This window comes from Anastrepha ludens, chromosome 3 (assembly GCF_028408465.1).
Source record: "Anastrepha ludens isolate Willacy chromosome 3, idAnaLude1.1, whole genome shotgun sequence".
NCBI lineage: Eukaryota > Metazoa > Arthropoda > Insecta > Diptera > Tephritidae > Anastrepha > Anastrepha ludens.
Genome location: NC_071499.1, coordinates 68,549,196 through 68,573,956, shown reverse-complemented (window position 1 = coordinate 68,573,956; position 24,761 = coordinate 68,549,196). Strand labels below are relative to the sequence as shown.

General features: G+C 34.7%; 1 protein-coding gene across 2 annotated transcripts; it reads right to left on the bottom strand.

The window, feature by feature from the left end:
- Positions 1–584: 584 nt before the first annotated feature.
- Positions 585–16,121, bottom strand: LOC128858173 (daf-12-interacting protein 1). 2 transcript variants are annotated; one of them, XM_054094220.1, is made up of 7 exons: positions 16,035–16,121; positions 15,675–15,766; positions 14,954–15,613; positions 9,253–9,372; positions 7,865–9,159; positions 7,681–7,806; positions 585–5,907 (listed from the first exon to the last, which is right to left on the bottom strand). In XM_054094220.1, the coding sequence occupies exons 1-7, from the start codon at positions 16,052–16,054 to the stop codon at positions 4,954–4,956; spliced, it is 3,267 nt and encodes a 1,088-aa protein (XP_053950195.1). In that variant the 5' UTR covers positions 16,055–16,121; the 3' UTR covers positions 585–4,953. The 2 variants fall into 2 exon arrangements, with proteins under 2 accessions (XP_053950195.1, XP_053950194.1); XM_054094219.1 differs by having other exon boundaries at positions 7,865–9,372.
- Between the last annotated feature and the right edge of the window lie 8,640 nt (positions 16,122–24,761).

The window sequence follows — 24,761 nt, the reverse complement described above, 5'->3', positions numbered from 1 at the left end:
AGATTTAAAAGTATTTCGAAACCTATAAAAGTTCGAAAATAAGGAAATCATCCCATACGGCTTTTCTATAAGCACAAGCTTCAACTTTGTCCAAAATGAATCCACACAAACCATCCATGACCTCGATATAGCAGCTGATTTGTTTTTTTCTTGCGATTTGGTATTTTGGATGCCAAAGTGTCCTGCTTCATTGTAGTTGCCTTGTTTGTTTCTTTACATTTTCATTGAAATTTGAAACGATGAACCGTACAAGTCAAGGCGCAATGAACAGGTAGCGGCAGTAGATCAAAAACCACATCAGCAATTTATTTTACTTTTCCAGGTTAGAATAATTTTAACCAAATTTGACAATTTAGAGATCAAATAAATAGAATCCAATCAAATCAGCTGCTCTACGTTTACTACCTGTCCACTGTACCTTGGCACAAGCATCGACTACTTTTTCATCTTCGCCAAGAAAGAAGGGCAACTGACGAAGTTTGAAATTGCATTCTCAGAAAAGATCTCTCCTTTGATACAAATCAATTCGTAGCATTATTATTATCGTACATTGTTTTTATTTATTGTAAAATAAAACACAAACATTTATGAAATGCTGTAAAAAAGTAAATATTGGTGTATTTATTGGTTCTTCGTTTTTAGCCACAAACAATGTTCAAAGAGGTAAAGAGAGTGGCTGGAAGAAAATATTTTTTATGCAAAAAATAATTGTACAATAATAAAAACATCATTTTCATTTAAAAGTAAACAAACATATTAAAATAGTTAAATTTGAAATAAAAAAAAGCTTGTTAGCTTCAGTCAACATACACCTAGATGGATGTATGTATGTAACATTTAAAAATGCTCCCGAAAATAAAGAAGTTATATAAAGAAGATCTAACTTCAAATTAGTCTTCTACAAATAAAATAGTCTGATCTTTGACGTTGAAATTATAAATAAATGTATCAAAATAAATAACAAAAGTCGTAAAAATGTTAAAATATACAGCGACTCGAAGTGAGTAACTTACAAGCGTTCAGTCTTTTGTTTTTAATTATTGGCACAAACTTGTTAATCTAGGTAAAGGATATTTATATATGTATCTATACGAGTATATATTCTCAGCCAAAATAGCACTTCTGCTGAGGTATTTCAAGAAGAGATTAGAAACTTTTTAACTGTGTTGTGTGTCGATGTCCACCAGGTACTTCTTTACGCAGGGTTATAAATCAGGTAGCAGCATCTCAATGTTCGAATATCCCTTACGCAGATTTAAGGGTAGTTTCATGGGTATTTATTTTTTTGATGTCAGCATGCCAAAGTTCCGTTTAATACGTAGTCTTTATTGTATCGATCAACAGCATGCATTCTAGGTGCCGTTGAAGCCTCGTTAAGATGGTTGGCGGCCGACGGTTGGATTTGTTGCCCACAAACAAGTTCAGTTCTTCTCCAGCGACGCGTACCACACGTGAGATAATTCTGCTGGAGTCGGGAGCACTATTTCACGTCGGAAATATTATGTTCAATTACAAAGTTAGCACTTTCAGTTGAAATAATAAAAAAACTATCATCAGAACAATATATATCTATAACAATGTAGAAAATATCACATGGAATGGCACCTATCGGTTGCCAAATATCACTTTGTTTGTACTATTAATTTGTACAGGGCAGTTCAACATGAATATTACATGTGGAGAATTCTTTTTTTTTATGTTGTTTTTTTTTTTTTTGTTTTTGAGTTAAAAGTACACAGTAACAATTTTTTGGATTTTATATGTTGGTTATTGTGATAATCCAGATAATATATTTAGCATACATAATTTATTTATTTCTATATAAGTTTTAAATTTATTTCTACAAGAGTACATATTAACATAATATTTGTTAGTAACTGTATTAGTTTTTATATTCCTTTTAGCATTCGAATAATTTGTATGAATTTCGAAAATAATTTAACATAATGAAATATGTATAAATAATACCAAATATTTGAAGTTTTTTAAGAAAAACTTATTAGTCCACAGTAAAATGCGGTTACATAATTAATTGTAATATGCATTTTTTTTTCATTTAACCATATGCTTAAAGTTTTTATTTTGGCTTCGCATAGCTCAAAACCGAACTTTTAAACATTTCCGCGCCTTTTATAAGTTAGTACCTTTTTAAATGTAATTTTTTTACTAATTATCTCCCTGCAGTTTTCTTTTCTAATTTCGCAAATTTTGCATACATCAAAACATTTCTTGCGCTCACACCGATTTAAACCTATTAAATCACTTTAATTGTGTGAAGATTTATCTTTTAATAAGTTTTGCAGTTCTCGACCAGCTAGCAACAATTGAAAACGCTTTTAGCATTTTACTATACGCCTTTTTCCAAATTTATATTAGAGGTTTTGTTTGAATATATTCGCTTTCGCATTTATCATAACACTTGTAATGTCAAGTACAACACCTCTGACATCACTGCAGATAAGATTAGGACTTATAGAATATTTTTATACGAGAGTTTGACTTAAAGTGTTATATTTTAATTTTTTGATAATTTTTATACGAGATTTTGTAAATTTCCTACAAACAACACTGTTTTTACAACATGAATATATATGCATATGTACATACATATGTATTTTATATATACCTATGCGTATAGTAGATTATCTACATGATTTTTTGCAAGTTTTGCGTCGACCTGGTTGGATAGGGTAAATTTATTTAAATAATTTTTAATTTATCAACAATGATTTACAACGGATTCTGTTTAGGCGTATAGTGCTGCATGGTTGGGATTATATGCAAATGTAGATTTTGATCAATATTTATATTCAAATTAAACAGGAAACCCATTTTTAGTACTCCTTCATTACACATCGATGGCTGTGTTCGACCAGTTATTACATGATAGCACGGCGTATGCCTTACTTAGTTAGTAAATATGGATTTTTTTTAATGCTAATTTGTATTTTAATAAAATTAAATACTATTTAACAATTTTTCTTTTGTTATAATCATTGTAGTCATTTATTTCGCCGAAAAACTGATCAGTTTCACTTAAAATAAAATTTTGAATCTTTATTTTGTTAGTATCTAAAACATACTCAAATTTAGCAGCTAAACTTTATTTGTAGCTTACAAAAATACAATTTTGAAAATATTTTAATCGTCTTTTTTATTTTCTTAAATATGGTGTGGGTATTTATATTGTTTGGGTCCTGCTGTGACCTAAAGCATCAATTTTGCTATTTTTCTATAAACTTTAAAATTTAGTATTAATGAAGCTCTTTAAGCCGGTGTGTAACTGCGTACTTTTATAGCTTATACACTAAATTATATTTAAATTGGGTTGAACTTTGTATATCCTTACAATATACGAACTACAAAATAATAATGTCAACTTAAAGTCTAAATGCTGTTATCAAATCCAGGTGTAAAATAAATAAAATAAAAATTTTTGAAAGTCAAGTCAAGGATGTCACCAGGCGTCCAAATAGAAATTTCAAATGTTTAATTAAAACAGATTTATCAACTAGGATATGGATATTTTGTAGTAAAAATATACAGAAACAATTTCGAATTGATAAGTGGTTTTAAAATATTGACTATCATATGTATGAAGATGTGATAACAAATATATATGGCGATTTGCGGCGAGTAATTTACGATTTCTCAATGCTCTACACAGTAAAATTGTTAAATCTCATTTTATAATTTTTGTTTTCAAATGATTTTATGAGTGGTGAGTGGTGGAAAAAATCTTGTATAGACGAAAAAATGTGACAAAATTTCTAACTTATTCATTCTACGCTATTGGGGCATTAATAAAATCCGAGCCGTTGTCAGAACACCCTAGTTTTTTTGTGGTAACATATGAAATAGGTATTAAAAACATTGGGTCCATGTTTCATGTTCACTTTCATGTTTTCATTTTCCGATTGAGGAAACGTCACTTTGAAGGATAATAACTGGGTTTCAGGTCATGAATTAGTATTAATGCATGAGGCTGATTAAATGCATAAATGATACGTAAATAATAGGTGTAACTTCAAAAATCATACATGCTAACAAAAAAAAAAAAAAAAAAAAAAAAAAAAAAAAAAAATTTAATTAAACTCATGCTAATGTTGTATTAATACTTATTCGAACGGGTGTTTATGTTGAAAATATCGAATTCAGCATTTATCAAAAACTAATTACAATTTTAAAAATATAAATAGTCAATAATATTCTTTTCATTTGAAAAAAAAGTATAAGAAAACCTATTTGCTTGCACACTTAACCTTCTAAAGAACTTGAAAACCTGAATATGGCTAAAGGTTTCATGAGTCAACATGGAGCTCTGGCATGTTTGAATTTGAATAATTTGCAATCTACAGAGGATAGGGTCTGTTTTGGTGGGAGTTCAGATCATAAGGGGTATTAAAGTTGATCACATATATACTATATGTAGATAGGGATGACAAATTACAATAAAATTACAAGTCCAAACTATGCGACAGAGAAAAGCAAAAACTACTTTACAAATTTAGCATTCCTTTCTTCTTATTTCGTTTAACCATGAACATTATTAAAGTAATTATAATTATAGTCAGGATTAAATATATGCCTTCAAAGCTACTTTTTGCTTTATGTAGGCCTGTGCGTGAGGAAATCAATGTAAAGATAAATTGTTTAGGGATATGAATAAGTGTTATGTAGTTTTACCTTATTACACAATATTTTTTCACTTTAAATATAGGGCAATTTCCCTACGGCTCATATTTTAATTATTTTACTGATCCATGGTGTTGTTTTTTTACAACGACATAGTAAAAATTATCTTTTTTGATTTTAGAAATACCGCAACAATATTCCTATAAGAAGTTTGTGTAGTTTTAATGTTAGCTACACATTTATAGAAAGCTTCGAAAAGGTATTAAATTATCAAGCATAATGATGGTTTGCCATCTCTTTCCTTAAATTGCCAAGACTTTAGTCATTTTTTAGAACAATTCGCTGACCCTTGCTACGTTTTCCATCGCTATTTCCACCGTCTCTATTGTTTCCTGCGTTGTCATACATTTGCCGCCTGGAGTCCAAGCGATCAAATATACCCTTTCGTGAATTACTACTGTTACTGCTACGAGAAGATCCTCCTCCGGCTCGTCGATTGCGACTGCCATCAGATGAGTGCAATTCGCTATCCTTACGGCTACCACCTCCTGAAGCAGTTGACATCGACGATGATGACGATTTTAGTACCACTCGTCGATTACTAGAACTGAATGGTGCTGATGATGTTGATGATCTTTGCGACGTGGCATTGCTATTACTGCGGCTAGATTTTAAATTTGTTTTACTAGATGATGGCGGAGCTATTGGCTCAGGAGTAGGCGTACGTGATATTGCCATTCGTGGTGGAGATGGCGTTGGTGTAGCCAATAATCGATCCTCCATTTCGAGCATCAGTTCATCTTCATCATAGTCAAGCTCGACTTCATCATCACTCGGTGACGATAGACGACGAGGTTGTTTTAAAAGAGCTGCAGGCGGTGGCGTCGGTGTATGAGTTTCTTTCTTCGGAACTGGCTTTATTATGGCGGTGTTGTTGCTACCGCTGCTTCCACCGCCACCACTGCTGCTCGTGACATGCGTTATATGATCGCTTATGTTGCGTTTTGCTTCTGGCAATATTTTAGCAGTTGGAATTTGTTTCCGAGGATTCTGTGACTGCGACTGAGATTGATGAGACTGTTGCTGATGTTTTGGGCGTGGTAGGTCGTCATCGGAATATTGTGGCTGTTGTTGTCGCTTCTTTAATGATATTATTTTGCGTTCTGTTACCACAATTGGTTTAAGTTTTTGAGTCTGATCCTCACTGGCACTATTGGAAGTGTTGCTACTATTGTTACTATTATTATTGTTGGGCTGCGTGGTACGATGATCCTATAATAATGTTTGGTTAGGAAAACATGTGACTTTACTAAATTTATAAATATCCTACGGTAAAAATATTTTTAATTTTAAAGTTTCATTTGATTAAATTAATATGTCACAATTTGGAAGCATGTCGGCTACAGACTGGTGAATATTGAGGAGGTGAGAGCCAACATGACACGCCAAGGAAAAGGCAGATCTTCTGTGATCCTAGAGCTACAAAAGATTCCAAGACTGTAAATTGCTCGCCAATTTCCAGCTTAAGCAGTAAGGAAGCCAATCTTCAATTTTTAGAGGAAGCAACATAAGAGACAAAACTCGTGATTGCTGTTTCAAATTAAATTGAGATTATGCGATCAAACGTTTCTTATTTCTGTTTTGTCAACACTGATCGTAATGAAATTAATCGCATTTTAATAGAAGAAAAGGATTTGGTTGGATTCTAGATAAGACAGGGACAATGTTATTGTTGTAGTAGTTTGTAAAATTCTACCTATCAGTTGTTTTTGTTGTTGTAGTCGTTCATCAAGCCCTGTCAGTGCGGTGCAGTCATCGGTCCTCGTCGTCTATCTCATCTAACGGTAGGCCCAGGAAACAACCTGTTTTGAAAGGTTGGGTCCAAAGAGATAGGGGTGTTGGGTGAGTAGGCTTAAGGAGGCATATCAATAGGTGGTTAGTTTCGTTCGCAGTACTTTCATTTGTTGGACATATGTTGGGTATATCGGGGTCGATTTTGAATAGGTGAGAGTTTAACCTGAAAGTAATTGGGTCAAAGTAATGGGGATTGTTATTGTTGTAGCAGCGTAAACATTCCCCATACATATATGGGAAATGCTGCTGAAGTGGCAGTTCTTGGCCGGATATAAATCCTACGTAGAACCGACTGTCGTGGGAACGATGCAGCTGCAGCTCTTCGTCTGCGATGGGTAGTGGTTGGAGTCCGATGAGGGCATTCAGGGGCGGGAGTTTAGGAAGGTGGTAAAAGACTCTCGATGAATGGCTTTTAGTGCCTGTTTGTAAACTATCCAGTAGTTATAAATGTGTTCGATCCTAATGCATCGTTGTCATCTATCTGTAGCTTCATCCATTGCCTCTCACTAGTCCCGGCGTTCAAATGGGTACTACATGATGTGTACACGGCCGGCTGTTTGTAACTTTTTTTACCTTTGCCCCGAAGTACTACCGGGTAGCGACTTGACTGACCGACTTATTGCCGTCCTGGACCTCAGTATTGATTGCGATTGTGTGCAGAAGGAGCGCGAACTAATAAAACTATCAAGAGCAAACTATCAAAAGTTACTCCCAGTAACTTTGGGTTGCTTGCAATTCAAATTGGTGTGCCATCGACCATCACTTCCAGTTGGAGTTTGACTTCCTTGAGAATGGCAATTATGGCTTTAGTGGTGGTAGGTTCTTTACAAAGACAGCTGCTTTTAAGTATCGAAATAACTCAGGGGTTTCCTGGACCAAGCACTGCCGCCCCAGTAACTAACTTTGCTTAATTTGGTGAATCACGGGGTACAATCGGTCGATATGGTATTAATGAGTTATAAAAGCCTTAATAATTGAGGCGGCAACCAATGTGGTTACATCGACTTCCCATAATTGTCTTGCACATTTAAAAATGTTGAACTTTAAAGTTCAAAGACTTAGCGAAAATTCACTACATTAACCTACTTTATTTGAATTTTTGCATAAAAGCTCTAAGTTTGTCATATTTAAATGTAGGCGTTGCGAAATCAGGTTATCATATTGATTGATTTCATTAATTCAAGAACTTACCTCATACTGTTTCTCCTCTGCAGCACGCCTTCGCTTTAATTCTTTGTCCTTGAGAATTTTCTCCCGCAACGCTTTCTGTTTTTCGATTTCCAAACGATAAGCGCGTGTCTCCTCGTCTTCTTCAACCTTTAAAAGAAAATTATTGCTATAGTTAAATGCTGTTTTTATGGGTAATAAAACATACATCTAAACGATCGCGGTCTCCGCCACGTCGAAAATTTCCGCCAGCACGGGGCAATGGAGATAAACTGCGTCTACGCTTGCTATAGCTTCCACTTCTTTTATCATAGTTGCGATCTCGACTATCTCCACGGCGAAAACGATTTCCTCTTGGTCCTAAGTTACCATTTCCGCTTCCCCCACCACTGCGCTCGCGATCAATTGGCCCACGTTCTCTTTCCCTATCTCGATCACGTTCTCGCTCTCGTTCACGATCCAATCGATCACGTTCTCGTTCTCGGTCTCGCTCTCGTTCACGATCGCGGTCACGCTCTCGTTCTCGATCGAAGTTCAAACTAGCACCGCCAGTACCTCCAACTCCTCGTTTATTTGGAGGTGTGAAACTTCGCTCACGTGAATGTGTTCGTGAACGGCTGCGACTACGGCTACGTCTCAAAGTGAGTGGTGAACGCTCATGTCGACGTTTCTCGATGTGCTCTCGATTTTTATTAATGAATTCTTCTTGCTGGCGAAGAAGCTCATCGTCGCTTTGTAAGTGCGAAACATGGCTGCTTATTGTTGACATAAACTGAGTCTCCTTTATAAACTTATTTGTAGCTGCTTGAACACCGCCTTTAAAATTAGGATTGATAAGAACTTTACCAGGGCGCAATGTAGTGGATGCTATAGGGCCGCTGCTACTACTACTTCCGGGCAATTGCGATGGTAGCGCGCCGGTATTTGAATGTACACCGCTTTGCGGCATCTGTAGGGGAGCTTGTGGAGGCGGCAAAGCTTGTTGTTGTTGTTGCTGTTGCGGAGGCCTATGAGTCGGATTATTTATGAAGTTTGGTGCTAAACCTTGAGGTGGTAAATTTGACAACGGTGGTCGCGGTAAACGCATATTTGGCCGTATTCCTATAGGTCCACCGCCTGGGCCTAGGCTGGCATTGTTTGCACCTGGCATTGGCCCGGCACTAAGTTCAGGACGAAACATAGCTCTTGGTGGATGTGACATATGTCCGTAATTCTGATTGAAGGGCAACCCATTGCCCGTATTATAATCATGCTGTGCTTGGGGGTACATATTCACTGGATTCGGATGTCGAAAACTCATAGGTCCGCCAGTACGAAAACCGGTATATGGATGTCGTGGACGATGAGAAATAAGAGGATTCATGGGATCATGTGGATGGAGAGGAATCGGTGCGTTAGGATTTTGGGATTGTGGTCCCATAGTACCAGGATTTGTAGAAGGCGGACCGTGTGTTGTGTTATGTGGTGCATAAGGTAAGGGTGGTTGTTGTAACGGGAATTGACCTGGAATGATGGCGGAGGTTGTATGAGTTAGTGTTGTAGAAATGATACTGGTTCTCGCTGCGGGAAACCCGTGCGCCGTTAATAGGAAATTACCGTGTGATGGAGGGTAACGCAGAAGCGGTCTTTGGCCATGATAAGAGCCACGTAGTGAATGGGGCCGTAACAGTGGATTACCACCACGTTTACTATGTACGAAACGCGAATGATGTTTATCTGAAAATATAGAGAAAATGGATAGAAAATATGTATATTATTATATTTACATCTAAAATGCTATGATTTTTCACTTGGGCAAAACGGACGGCGACCGCCGTAGCCGAATGGGTTGGTGCGTGACTACCATTCGGAATTCACAGAGAGAAGGTAGGTTCGAATCTCGGTGAAACATCAAAATTAAGAAAAACATTTTTCTAATAGAGCTCGCCCCTCAGCAGGCAATGGGAAATATCCGAGTGTATTTCTGCCATAAAAAAGATCCTCATAAAAATATGTGTCTTTCGGAGTCGGCTTGAAACTGTAGGTCCCTCCATTTGTGGAACATCATCAAGACGCACGCCACAAATAGGAGGAGCTCGGCCAAGTACCCAAAAAGGGTGTACGCGCCAATTATATATTATATATGTATAAAAAGGACTCGTTTCGGGCCGCTCTGCGAAAGGGGGTATTAAATATAGGTGGTATTAAAAACCCATACTTATACAATATATAAACAAAATTTATACTTGAATAGAGAAACGGCAATTTTAAAACGTTACCAAATTAACATCTTGATTAAAAAAAGATAGAAGACTGCAATAAATCCATTACATGAAGCAAACAACAAAGTTATAACAGACGAAAATGAAAATCATACAATACAGTCTGTGTAGAAGCGTGACCGACGAAATTCATACTTAGAGTTCCGTTATACAAAAAGTGCAAATGCTACTAAATAGGCGCATCTTTTTCGAAACACGCGTTGTGCAATTTTTTAGTATTGTGAGTAATTTAGAAAGCGTTCATAAATAAATGTGTGCAACTGTATAACGAAGTTAAAAACGATGACGAATTCTCCGTATCAGGCCCTAAACAAAGTACCTCCGCGAAACAAGATCAGGAGATAATTGTTTTTGTGACAAAGCCGAACCTATCGTTGCGCGAAGTGAAACAGTTATAAGTGGTGTCGTGTTAATGCATCTAAAGACACAATTCGAGACTGTTTACGTGCAGAAGCCCTTAAATTCCGGAGCACATTGAAAAACCCGCTGCTCTCATTATCATACATTGAAAAAAGCTTAAGATTCACGGACGAATATTCCTTTGGGCAAATAGTTGCATACGTCGGTCTTGGTGTACTGTTGATAATCGACAACTTTAATGAACTGCTAAGCATCTAGTTAAGGTTCATGCTTGAGGCCGCTACTCCGAAAAAGGATTTGGCCCTTTATTTGAATGTAGTTTTGATGAGTAAAATTTACCAAAAAACATTATTGCCATGCGAAGATGTTTAGAACTAGCCAACTTTGGATTTTACGAGAAGACAACGATCAGAAGCATCGAAGCCGGAGGTGGGTAGAGTGGAAACAGCAAAATCCGATTTAAATATTGTATTGGCCTTCACAGTCGCCAGATGCCAACCCTATTGAAAATGTTTGGCCAATAGTTGAGTAAAATCTCAAGAAAAACAAGTATGGACAATTTATCAAGGCACATTTGACCGCAACTTGGGCACAAATTAAGACATAAATATTATAAGCCCACTGGCCAACAAGTTTCTAAGCGGTCACACTTTTATTAGACAGACTGTACGTCAATCAATTATTTAAAGGCGACTCAAAACATGGAAATGCTAGAATAAACGATATAAACTTAAAATAATTATGTCAGAAATAAGGAATGCTATCAAAACATCAAAATCAAAAACAGGTTGTGAAGAAATCTCAGCGGGTATTTTAAAACTTACATACGGCAGTGGAAGACCAATTCTATAAATTCTGCCAAAAAAATATCGGGAATTGTTCATTTAAAAAGTGCGCGTTACACATATGTTTACATTTTTTTGCTGGAATGTTAGAACAACTGTCCTCTATAGTGTCGCCGAGTTTGAGCATGATCTGCCAATTAGTTTATTTTTGGCATTTAATTATACCAGTCAACCGCAGGTGTGCTCTGCAATTTTCACTATGGATAAAAATATCTAACAAAGAATTTGTCTTAAATTTTGTGTTTTGAACGGGAATTCGTGTGCCCAATCGTTCTAAATGTTGCAGAAAGCCTATGGAGAGTGTGCTTTATAAAAAACACGGGTCTACGAGTGGTATAAGGCTTTTGCAAAGGGCCGAGAATTCGCGGAAGATTTGCCCCGATTCGGTCGCCCATCAACGTCTTCAACGGATGAAAACGTCGACAAAGTCAAGGAAATGGTGCTGGAAAACCATCATTTAAGTTTGAGGGAGGTAGCTCGTGACCTTAGCGTGTCTCACGAATCAATTTGCAACATTTTACACCGTCAATTCGGTATGAGACGCGTGGCTGCTCGACTCGTTCCAAGAGAGTTGAATTTGTTTCAGAAAATTCATGGGAAGAAGGTGAATGAAGACATGCTTGTGCAAGTGAATTCGACCCCAATATTTATCCAGCGCATCATAACAGACGTGGGTATATGAGTTTGATATGAAAACCAGCCAACAGGCGTGTGAATGGCGCTATCCAGATGAGCCGAAACCCAAAACTCCACGTCAAAGTCGATCAAAAGTGGAAGTCAAGCTATCCGTTTTCTTTGATTATCATAGTGTTGTGCACTCGGAATACGTTCCAAATGGTTCTACGGTAAATGCGACGTTTCAGAGAGAATGTGCGCAGGAAACGGCCCAATTTGTGGAAAAAAACTCATGAATCTTGCACCATGATAAAGCACCTTCTCACAAGGGTCATATTGTGAACATTTTTTGGACCAAAAATTCGACATATCTACAAATATCATCGAATAACCACCGTATTCACCGGACTTAGCTCCCTGACTTTTTGCTTCTCCCAAAACTTAAATTGCCACTCCGCGGGTGCCGCTTTGTGTCGACAGAGGCCATTAAGGAGAATTCGCCGAAGGAGCTGAAGAAGATCTCTTCAAATGCGTTTAAAAGGTGCTTTGATGACTGGACTAATCGTTGGCATATGCGTATTGCTTCCAATGGAGCCTATTTTGAAGGCGACAAAATAAATTTTGATGATTAAACAATTATTTTGCGTTTTATTGAACAGAATGAATATATGAAAAAGCGGATTACCCAAGGTCATGGTTGAAATCTACTTTTATTGTTATACCAAAAATACCAATGCAAAACAATGTAAGCACTATCGGCTAATAGGTCATATGGGATATACACTTAAATTTTTCCTAAAAATCATCCATAAGAGAATATTTAAAAAATGCGAAGCCATTATGGGACCAACAACGCTATTTGGTTTTAAGAACGTTGGAGAAACCGAGAAACAATATTTAACCTTCAAATGCTTACACAAAAATCAGAGGACACCAATCAAGATATCTGCATGTGTCATTTCCATTGTGGAGGTTGAGGCATGTCACCGTCCACCACACCAATCGGAAAGAACATGGACACAATATAATAATTACGAAAACTCTAATATAGGATTCATATAGATCTATAAGCAATCCTCATAAAAAGAAATTAGAAATTAAGTTTTTTTCACAACCATTTTGCTAGGTGTTTGGCTGAGCCTCTCCTTCTATTTGTCTTGATATTGTTCCACAAATGGAGAGACCTACAGTTTTAAGCCGTCTCCACATATTTTTATGAGGAGCTTTTTTTCATGACAGAAATACACTCGGACGTTCGGCATTGCTTGCTGAGGGGCAACCGCTAAAAGAAACAAAATTTTCATTTTGCTGTTTCATGCACGGATATTCCAATGGTAGTCACGCAGCAACCCATTCGTTGAAGAGAACTGTATAACGCAATTTAACCACGGTTTTATCATTCATAATAAATAAAAAAGAAACTCTTTTGAATTAGAAAGTGTTTGTACCTTTTGAAAAAAATTAAGGTAACATTTTAGAATGGAGACCTCCAGGCACTTAAAATCTATAAATACAAATACAGACAATGAGGCACAACAGAACAAAAACTGCAACATTTTCAAATATATTAAAACAATGTTCTACATAAAAAAACGACAGGCGAAACTTTTGAATAATAACTTGCGCGATTTTTTAATTTCAAAATTTCTCTATTTCCGGAAATCGAAATAAACAAATAGGTATGTCGCTAATAACCGAGGATCATAACCCTCAATAGTAAAATATTTCCTGACCCTTTAATAAGACATATTTTTTTAAAATTTTAATATTTTCTAAAATTAATAAAAACAATTTTTTTCCTATTTAGTTGACGGGGTTCTCTCTTGTTTCGTTTTATTCTTACTTCTTTATTTCAACTATTGTACAGGTAAATTGTACAGTATCACAAAGTGTTAGAAGATCATTCTTAATAATAGAATATTAATAAAATTCAAAGTACATATTATTTTGTAAGAAAGCTGTAAGTCAATTATCCATTCAATAGAGTTTTTATAATTGAATAAATAGGTATTTTTTGAAACTTATGTAAAACAAGCTTTTTTAACGTTAAATTTTCATATTAATTCTTAGACATAATTTATAAAAAAAATACTATAAATCGAAAGCGTGATACAGTGACTACATTTTTGTTTAATAATTTTTAAGGTAAGTCCACACCCACTTAGACATTATAAGCAGAATGTCTGTGGATATAATAGAAAACCAACTCCTCTTTATCATTATTAGATCTTTTCAACATGCACACACGTTTCAAATAAATAACAATTTAAATTGCAAAACTCCTAACGCGCCAGCCGAATTAATAAGAGATATAATAATATATGTACATATAAAAATTAAACAAAGCATGTGCTGCAGACACAAACAAAATAAATTGATTGCGAATAAAAACAAAGCAATATAGAAACCAAACTTAGGTGCCCTTTTTTTGTTAGTGGTTTAATAACAATGACAGGATAGGGGTTTACAACCCCTAATATGTGTATATATATATGTATATATAAGGATATTTTTATATATATATATAAATATATATAGGCAATATATATCGGTATCCTTACACTTATACTTACTGCGAAAATTTGGAATAAAAAATTGAGTGATTTTCGCCTGTTGCTTTATTTTGTATGTAAAACAGTATTTTACTGAATATTTAACAAACAGAATACAGACAAATCAATGCGCTTTTTTTGTACTAATTGTGCCTGTATTTTATTATCTGCATTTGAATTTATGGATTTTGATTGTTTAGAGGCATCCATTCTGAAGTATTAGTTTCATTTTTACACAAATGCATAAAAAATTTCTAGTTTAAAATTTTTTTTATATATTTGAATTATAAAACCGAGGTTAAATATTTACTAACAATAGCGTTATACAGTTCTCTTCAACGATTTTTCAGTATAATAAGCAAATACGATCGTGAAAAATCGTTGTTGTTGTAGCAGCATAAATATTCCCCATAGTTACATACGGGGAATGCTGCTGGAGTGACAGTCCTTGGCCGGATATAAATCCGGGTCGTTTCGGTAACGTAGAACCGACTGTCGTGGAAACGGGTACACACCCCTCCTTTTCCGCCCACCATCCAAATAATTTGTGGCCATAATGGAAAGTTTAGGTAAAATTTTGCAGGGTTATTCTCCTTATACTTCTCATATTATAATTTTAATTTACTATAGTTTCAAGAATCCTTAATTTGAAACACTTTCTTACCTGCTGATTCATTAATTCCGCTATCAAAATCTCGTTCATTTGTTGTCTTTATGTTTGTACGTGCTTCACGTTCATCTTCGATATCTTCTCTGGGATCAGAAAAGTCACTGGCGCTAAGAGCAGCAACACCCAAGCTCTCTTGAGAACTTTGTATGAAAGAGGAATCTGTCATATTACCAGTGCTGCAGCTGATAACTGACGAATGATCTCCTTCAGCTTCTTTGCTACTACTTGACGTTACTTCATCACTATTTGTTGTGCTAAGTAATTGATTCTGCGTAGGGGCAGGTACTGCCTGCTGTACCAGCTCTTTCGGGATTTGTGACTGTGTAGGCTCTTTGAACTCTGCAACCGATAATGCAGAACTTTCACTGGTAGAGACATCATCTGTTACATCACCATGCTTTAAGTTATTCGCACCCGAATGTGGCGTCGCTGTTGAAGTTACCTCAGTTGCGTCTCCCGAAATTTGTTTGATAGTGTCTTTATTGTTTTTTGTAGAAACGGTACAACCGCCTACACCGGATATATTTTGTTCTGTGTTGAGTTGGTTAGAAACATTTTGTTTTATTTCTTTTTCCTGAATACGTTCATTAACCCATTGTTCTGCCTCTGCCTTTATTTGCTGTTTAACTTCCTTAGTGACATCTTTTTCAAGTTCTATATTATTTGAGAGTAGGGTTATTACATATTATATGTGAATATAAGATATCCGACTCACCATCGTCTGACAAAAGAAGCTCATCCTCGTCAGCCCCATATAGTGCTTGATCATCAATATCGTCACCCAACTCGTAATTTAACAAGTCGTCGCTGAAAGAGTTACAGAAATTTTTTTATGAAAATTGCGTGACTGGTGGACTTTTCTGCAGCTGCCATTATAATGTGGCGAAAATCAACCCCCCCAACATTGAACACATTTTTCACTAATATTTTTGTAGATTTCTCGCACAAAATCTAATATATTTCATTTCTCATAAAAACTAGAATGCTCATATTACAGATTTTTTAATGAATATTTAAAAAATTTTAGCAAATACTGTAAATATTTACAAAATTTAATGAACGAAAATTCACTTACTTCAAATTTAAGTCAGACATTTTGATAAATGGACTACACAATCACGCACACACACTATTCTTACTTTCTGAACACTGACAAGCAGAGTGAACATAGAAATCTTTCATTCCCTTTTGACATTTGTCAAGAGAGAGATAGCTACTGTTACAATTATTGTTGTTGTTTACCTTGTATTTCACTAGTCAAGATTGCCACAAGCCGAAATTATTAAGAAATGTAAGGTTATCTACACATAATAAGAGTTGCCACACTTCCTTCGGTAATTTAGGATTATAAAACTTAACTACTCCAATCTACAATTAAAGCCATACACATTTTTTTCTTCGGTGAAATATTTCATGTATTTTAAGATGTAAGAAGGTCAAAAACTTTAGAACCAAATGGCCGCCTGAGTTCAAATATATAAGACATATGTTTCTTGGCGTTGAGTGTATATATAAAAAAAGTATGGGTGACGGTTGAAGTCTAGAAATCAAGACAACAGAAACAAAGAAGTTTATGTCGATCCTACAAGTACAACAATTTGGTAGTCTATTGCCAACTGAAGGAAGACGAGCGAAAGAATATACAAATATTCCCACTTCGACAATCAGGTACCGATCATTTGATGGAATGCACCACCTTGAACAAATTCGTCTGTGAAATACTTTAAATACACGATATAGAGAATACAAAGGGTAACCTTCTGAAAATCGCTACATTGTTCTTGCTTACATAAGCGTGTCTTTGATTTTCTAGTTAGGATTATAGCAGAGTGGAAACTCTTACAGCAATTTTTGATTGCGAAGCTTATTTTTTAATTTTATATAGATATTTTAATATAATGTCCATATTTCAAAATATGACAGCATACATAAGATCGACTTAAAACCTGTGTTTAGAATAGTATTCCGCTTATTCTGAACTTACAATATCTTGTAAGATTTAAAACCTATTTTTAGTGGAGATAAAGCCTGATTTTAACTTCTTTATGACTACGGGCGACGTTACAAAAAAAGTAATGATTTTGCACAATAATTTACAATATCCTTTTTCTTCTTAATCGGAGTAACTGGATGTTCGCGATTTGTATCTGTTTCTTCACTGTTAGTTCGCTGATTGTTTGGAGACCTGTCCACTCCTTGATGTTGTCTATCCACGTTATTTTCTTCCTAATAATTCCTCTTAGTCCTTCAATTTTTCCTTGTATCAGCAGTTTTAAAAGACCGTATTTGTCACCTCTTGTTATGTGTCCGAAATAAGTGGCTTTTGTTCTTTTAATGTCCGTTAGCATGTTTCTAAAGGTTTGTATTCCATTTAGCACTATGCCATTTGATATTTTGTCATTCCAACTTATTCTCATCATTTTTCTATAGCACCACATTTCGAAAGATTCTAGTCGGTGTATGCTTATGGTTTTCAACGTCCAGGCCTACAATACAATCGTATAAGATTTAAAATCTATTTCAGTGGCGATAAAGTTGATTTTACCTTCTTTATGACTACAGGTGACTTTACGAAAAAAGTAATGAAATAACATAAAATGTTAGGCTCAAAATGTGGCTTATTATTTTGGAAATCTGTTAGCAAGGTTCTTATAAATTTTATCTTTATATGGTGGCTGTGACATCCGGGAACTGCTGTCCTGCGCTCAGTGAATTTGGCCGAATCAGCTGAATTGTTGACGTTATACTTGAATATTTGTTCTGATTTTATTGTTGTATTGATTTCAATGTCTATTCTTATTCATGCACGGATCTCCCACATATCCAGATACAATGTATACTTCCATGGCTGTCCCTTGTAATATACCATACGTAAGTACACACATCTCCCATTTGCTCGATGAAGGTCATAATTCAAAAACAAATTATGCAAATAAGAAAACTTTGCAGGAATAATCGCAGCTACTTATGTAAGTACATTGAGTAAAAGCTTCATAGCGATCAGTGCACGTGAACAAACAGTAGAGCAGCTGAATCTACTTTTTTATAATTTAACTTGTGCTCTAAATTACTTTTCAACTTTTACTTTTCCACTGTCTAGACTCTAGAGCAACGTACTCAGATAGTAACTATGTACATATGTAAGTCAAAATGTCGTCAACATCTAATAATAGTATAATATATTTAGCACTTCCGCTTAGAATATGGGTAGATTGGCGCTTGATAAATTTTTATTGGCGGCAAAAAAGCGTGTGTGAGTATAATTTCCTCTGTTTGGTAGTCTCTATTGCTTCCGCTTCCCAAACAAAATATGTATCTTCCTTTTGTTTGAATATTAGCAGTTTTAACGCCACAGCGAATTTGGAAGGCGCAATTTTGTATTCAGGCGAATCTAAAGTTGCATATATTTTGTTTTTGCTTTTTAGGGCTCCATTGTCAAAATGATTTTTTCCAAGGCGAATTGGTTAAATAAAGAAAACTATAATATAGAAACGTACACAAAGTCTATCGAGTTTCTCGTAGAATTGTTCGAAGTAATTTAGTATTATAATTAGCAAAACTTTGCTCGCATTTATTACTTACTCACAATCTGAAGGCCTGAAGTGATCGGGCCATATCCTCTCTTTTTCTGTGAATTTCATGAAACAAGCTTTATTCCATACCGACTGTACTTAAAAAAAAGCACTTCCTTCCATTCTTTTTGCGCATATTAAGTTCTTACCTAAAATAAAACTATTATTTCTACTTCGAATAAAAATTTTTCCTTTAATATAGCAATGTAAACAACGAAATTTGTAAGCAAAAACATTTTTGACATAAGTACTCAAGGCGAATTAAGGGGTTATATACAGTTAGAATTTTCAAAAACTCGATTTTTTTTATTTATTTTAATTTCTTAATGTACATATATTTAAGAATACACACAGAAAATTTATTATCGTTGGGGTGAATATTTTCGAAGTTACACGCAAATTTGAAAAGGCGTTTTATCCTATGTAAAGTGCTATTCAATTTTCATTAGTCTCAAGTTTTAACACGAGTTTCCTAAATATATTTTTTAGTAATTAACCGAAGATTTTTTCTCACCGATAAATATTTTTTTCTCATAAGCATTTAAAGGCCGAAATTTTGGTAAAAAATCATTTTTTGTTTTTTTGTGAAACCACCATTTTATCAAAACAATTTATTTACTTTATCGAAATCTGTTGGGTTTTTTAATTTCAGAGGATCCAGTTCCGCAAAACGTCTTTTTTGAGAGGATCTCCCGGAGATCAGCTATAACTCCTTTCCAAATAAATATTTTTACTAACACTATTTCAAACACATTTCAAAGTTTTCTCAGAAAAAATTCTGGAAAATTCGCTTGTTTTCGGCCTTTTAACTGTAGAGTAGAATGGGGTAAGATAGGTCATTTTTTTTTGTAGAGCTCTTGCTACGGTGTTTTTGCATTGATTTTGAAAAATAAGCAAGATTTTGAAAGGTTATTTATCTGCTAACATTTTGGTTATACTGACTTATGTTTGGCTAAATATTTTGGAAGCTGCATTCAATAAGACAAAGGTACTTTTTTTCGATATTTTCAAAATCGGGGGGCACGATAGGTCACTATATGTGAGGGGAAAAGAACAATGTACATGGCTTGGAAATTAACGTTTTAACTTTTATTTATAGAGTATGAACACTGCACATGTTATAAAAGTTAGGAATTTTTCTTTAATTCATCACACGAGCACGTAATGTTTCGAACGGAATTTTAAATTGTTTAGAGGCTGATCGAACACTAGCGCCGCCTCGGACTGCCGCGATTGCGTTTTTTACGTCCTCTTCACTTCGTTTCGGCGTTTTTCGCACATAATTACGCACCATTTTGCTGCAAAAACAATTAAAATTTATTTTATTCAATTAAAAGTAGTGACCTATAATGCCCCCAGACGGCTGACCTATAGTGCCCCCAAGCCCATGTTTTATGTTAGTGTCGATATTTTTTTTAAAAACAAAAATATCAAAAAACTAACACATTATTCGTGTTCAGCATTATTTTCTACGTAAAATAAAACTCACCTGACAAATATTTACATACATTAAATGCACTGCACCGTAGAATAAAAAAAATGCTATGTCGGAGAAAAGCTCACAAAAAACTAAACGACGCCAGAACTAGGATAACTAATCAATGGTGACGGCCGAAATGACAGTCGCGAACGTTGTTCCGCACCACGTATTCAATTCACATAAGACGAGTGACCTCTGCAAAAACAGTGCGACGAAAACTCCACCTACCTATTGTGCCCCCATACCTAACTTACCCCATTCTACTCTATATATACCCTTAATCAGCTGTTCTACTGATATCACTTTCTATAGCTGCACCTTCCCTGTGTTCTATCATTCTTGCTGAACTTCGGCCCAACACGGCCGAAGCCGCTGTTCGCTCTATAGCTGTATATGAAACCACGGTTAACTATTTAGAAAGAAAGAAGGAGATGAGATTCTCTATTCAAGAAGGCAAAAAAGATGCATTCCGCTGCTATTGAATGCCAAATGTTTTCATTTTCCGCTTTTCGCCACTGCAAGTTTGTTGATCCAAATTCAATACTCACCCATAAGAAGTTAACCTAAATATTCAAACTGGTAACCGATTAAAAGATTCACTTTGTTTTTGTTTTTAATTATTTTTATTGTTTATTTATGTCTTTACTGTTATTATCAACCAGTGTAATTTGCTTATAGTTCTAAACAATTAAAACTTCAATTGCAACGAATTGAAACAATTGTAAATGCATACATACCTACATACACAAGCAGAGGTATGTATGAGTGTTGCATTCTTGAATAATAAATTTTAGATGCATTTAAAATACATTAATTCATAATATTTTGATATACACACATCAATATTATAAGCCCACACTTAATATATACTAAATTCAAAACAAAGTTAAATAGCATGGAAATATGTATGTATGTATGTGGTATATAAGAAAGAAATGAAACAAAATGGTACTCATATTGTATGTAGCCATGTGTCAAAATGTTCTTAAGTTTAAATCGAATTTTAAATTCCATTTTAATATGTATAGCTTTTATAATTAAACATACACGCATACATCCATATACACTCATATATTTATGTAATACATATGCATTGCTTCTCCATTTGGTTTCTATAACATATGTTTGTATGCAATTCTCTTCGGTATTTAAATTCAAAGTAAAAAACGCTTAATTATAATACATTAGAAAGAAAAATGTAAAAATTGAAATAAAAATAAACACAACTCTTGATAACGGTTTTGTGCATAAACGTCACATTATAATGTGATTTATCATTGTACAAAGTGATTATTGATATATTTCTTTATAACTATATTTTATTGAATATATTAGATCAGTTTAAACTTTATTCAAGGGTGTTTTACGTAAACTGTGGGAAAAGAGAAGTTTAAGATTTAATTTAGTGATTTAATTTATATGATATACTTATATATACTCGTAGTAGAGCTGCTGAAAACTTTGTCAAAGCAGTATGCATAACTTCGTTCACTTGTCTTCTAAACTAATTATATATGTATGTACCTACATATGTAAGTCAGTAATTGTCTGTTTATAATTATATGCATTCTTTGAATCAACAAAAAAATAGTTAATATGCCCTTAGATAAAAATCTGCGGCACAAAGCACCAATCTATTTCGCTTATGTGATTTTCCATAAGGTTTCTAGTATTCATTAAATAGACAAACGTTTAAAAGCATACGTACCTTTATATATTTACTAGCATATACAGAATTGAATTATATTTAGATATTTTTGTAGCTTTACAAACATATGTATGTATGCATGTAGCATGTAAGCGATAGCGGATAATCAGTATTCAGAAGACTGTTTTCAAAGCTCTTGTCCGTGAGTACCGTACACTTCTAAAACACCATAATTAACATTGAAATCGGTAAGTACAGAATTTATTTTAAGACATTTGCACATTTTATTTAGTCAGTATAGCATTAGTTTGTATAATATTAGGTATCCTTTTAAAGCGCCTCTTAGCAAACACAAGAAAAAATGTTATCCAATGTTTATCAACCCCTTCGTTCTCAAGTTAAGTCTCAGCATTCCTTATCATTCTGAAACCGTATTCTTTATTGAAAAGATTATTCCATTTGCTACCATTTAGGGAAATTCTTTTAAGGTGAAGTGTAGAATCACTAATTTCTTAACTTCTTAACTTAGGAAATCTCCATGCAAAAAAAGTGACTTTTAAGTTGAGAACACTTGAACCCACCTGTTGAGTTGTTGTTGAGAACTAACGTTGGATATTTGAAAAAGCTATTTCATATCAAATGCATGTCAAGTTGAAATCTATTTTGAACTATTCACTATTTTCAACCACTTGTGTTACATTGGTTGCTGTTGTTGTTGTAGCAGTGCATTAATGTGTAACACATTGATCGTGCAGTGTCGTTACTTGTCAACTCTCATCTTACACTGTGTTCTATTCTAATTCAGTACGTTTTCTTATGCGTCAGACTTGCTGGTTTTACAGGATTTGTCTGTTGCCATTTTAGAAGGACATTAAATTTTTTATTTACAAATTTCCTTTAATTTAAACTAATTTTTTCATTTTTCTCTTTATTTTTCTTCCACTCTTGGTTCACTCTCACAGAGTGAAGGCAATAGTCAAGGTAAATTTCTTTCAAAATTCCACTTTAATCTGTCTAATCATGTGTTCTATGTTTATTGCGAAGATTTTCCTGCAACTTTGCCCTTATAAGCCAAAAAACTTATGACTGAAAACTTAATATATTGTAATATTTATTTATCTGAGTCAGCAGTTACAAAATTCAGTGTGAATTTTTCTTCTTTTAAAATCTTGAAAAGTGTCAAATGAGCAGAGAGAAATCCATTAACGAAATGGCGAGAGTTTTGAATCTGCCATTGGATTTACTTCTTGCGGGTATTTTGAATAAATCAAGCACAAATTCTGAACGAGCTTGAACGAAGCATTAATGAAGTTGAGCAGGCGCTATGCTAAATGGCCTCGTAAAATTCTGCGCCATCCAGCAGACATTCTGCATTACAAACGTGCGCATGTGTGGGACGGTGAAACTAAGAAATATTTTAGAGTTTCTTAAAATATTAACTAATGACACACCTGCATTTGAAAATAATAGCAGGGTTCACGCAATATGCAAATATGCGCAAAGGTAGGTTAGCTATCTTACAATTAAACAACATTTTTTCAGTGACCTTTAAATTTTGAAGTATGAAACATACATGAAAATATTATAGCTGTTTAGTTTAAAAGTGTCAAATATGATTGATGTACGAAGCCAATAGAAAAATTATAAATCTTCTTATGGGATGATTAATTTTGCGCCAATATGTTTATAGATATTAGGAGTCTGATAAGATTTTTCAACCAACTATCAAATTCATCACACTTGAGTTGCTTTCAATTCGCTACTTCTCCGCTCGCTATGTTTGGACGAAAAATTTGCAGGTGAAAGCAACGGAAAAGCAAGATTTGCCGCTAGCGACTATGGTTATACCTCATAAAACTGGACTAAGACAAAGCAAATTTTATTGCCACAACTTTGCGATATCTCTTTTGGTGCTCATGCTCACAGACAAGGCAATTTTATGTTGCTTGCAATTGCTGCTGACTGAGTATGAGCATTCAATTAACGAGTTTAGGCTACCAATGTTACCCTGTATGAATGCGGCTTAAGCTGGCCACAAACAGGGTACAATTCCACCGATTTTTTGCGGTTATTGTTGCAAGTAATTGAAAATTTTCATTTACCTGAGATTTGTTGTAAGTTTGAGGCGCAATTTGAGGATTTTCTCATTTTTTACTGACCGTCGTCCAGGTAAGAGTAAACGGAAAACTGGCAAGTGTTAAAAAAAAATTTTATACTCCTCTGTATACACTCATTTCCATATTTACTGGCAACTCAATATGAGAAAGATTGCTTCTATTTTGCAACTATTCTTTCACCCAAACCTGTCTTTAATTTTTTTTCTTACTGCACATGGAAATAACTGCAAAAGGAATCGCGTCATCCGCTTTTTTGTCTCGCATGCTAACAGTACGACGTTCGCAACGAAATGATGGTTTATGGATTTCTGTATAGTGAGTGTGATACTGGGCACAAATCAGCAAAGTAGCGGTACCACGATCGGCACTCTCTATCGTGAGTGCTTCCAAGGCGAATCTAATAATGATGGTATCAGTAAATCAGTTGATTTATTTTTTTCTTTCGCCATGTCCACGTGGCTGTCAGCCCAGAATGCAATAAGGCGAATTCATTATTTGTTTGCTACTTTGCAAATACTTTGCTTTGACAATCAAACGTACACAACTATGTTGTTGGTGGTCTAGTGCCATCGCCTTTAATGAATGCACCTCGAGTGCTTAAAAACAAAGTAATTTTTGACAACTCTTTTCCAGAGCTATCACCATATGTTTATTTATACCAATTGCTTAATCTATTCGTTACTTGCTAACGCATCGCGAATCGAAGACGAATTTGTTTGTCTCGTGAATACCTGCTTCGTATTTACTAAATGCATTTTCTATTTTAGAATTGTTTAATATTTAATATTTTATATGCTAACAAATATTTTAATTATGGAATTTTGGAGATTGGTACTCAAGGACATTTTTCAGCAAGTGCAAATAAATTCTAACCACAATAATATAGTTGGTCTTATACACATTTTCTCGTTTCGACGCTTTCCTTTTCATCATAGAGCCCAATCGATGTGACTCGCACTGCCATGTTTACACACATAACTACCGA

What these genes read in the sequence shown, in the direction of transcription:
- LOC128858173 (XM_054094219.1), bottom strand. Translation starts at nt 16,054, where the DNA reads ATGTCTGACTTAAATTTGAA. An exon ending in ATGTCTGACTTAAATTTGAA is followed by an intron (nt 15,767 to 16,034) that starts GTAAGTGAATTT and finishes TAACTCTTTCAG; the next exon opens with CGACGACTTGTTAAATTACG. An exon ending in CAGAGGAGAAACAGTATGAG is followed by an intron (nt 5,908 to 7,680) that starts GTAAGTTCTTGA and finishes ACATTATTATAG; the next exon opens with GATCATCGTACCACGCAGCC.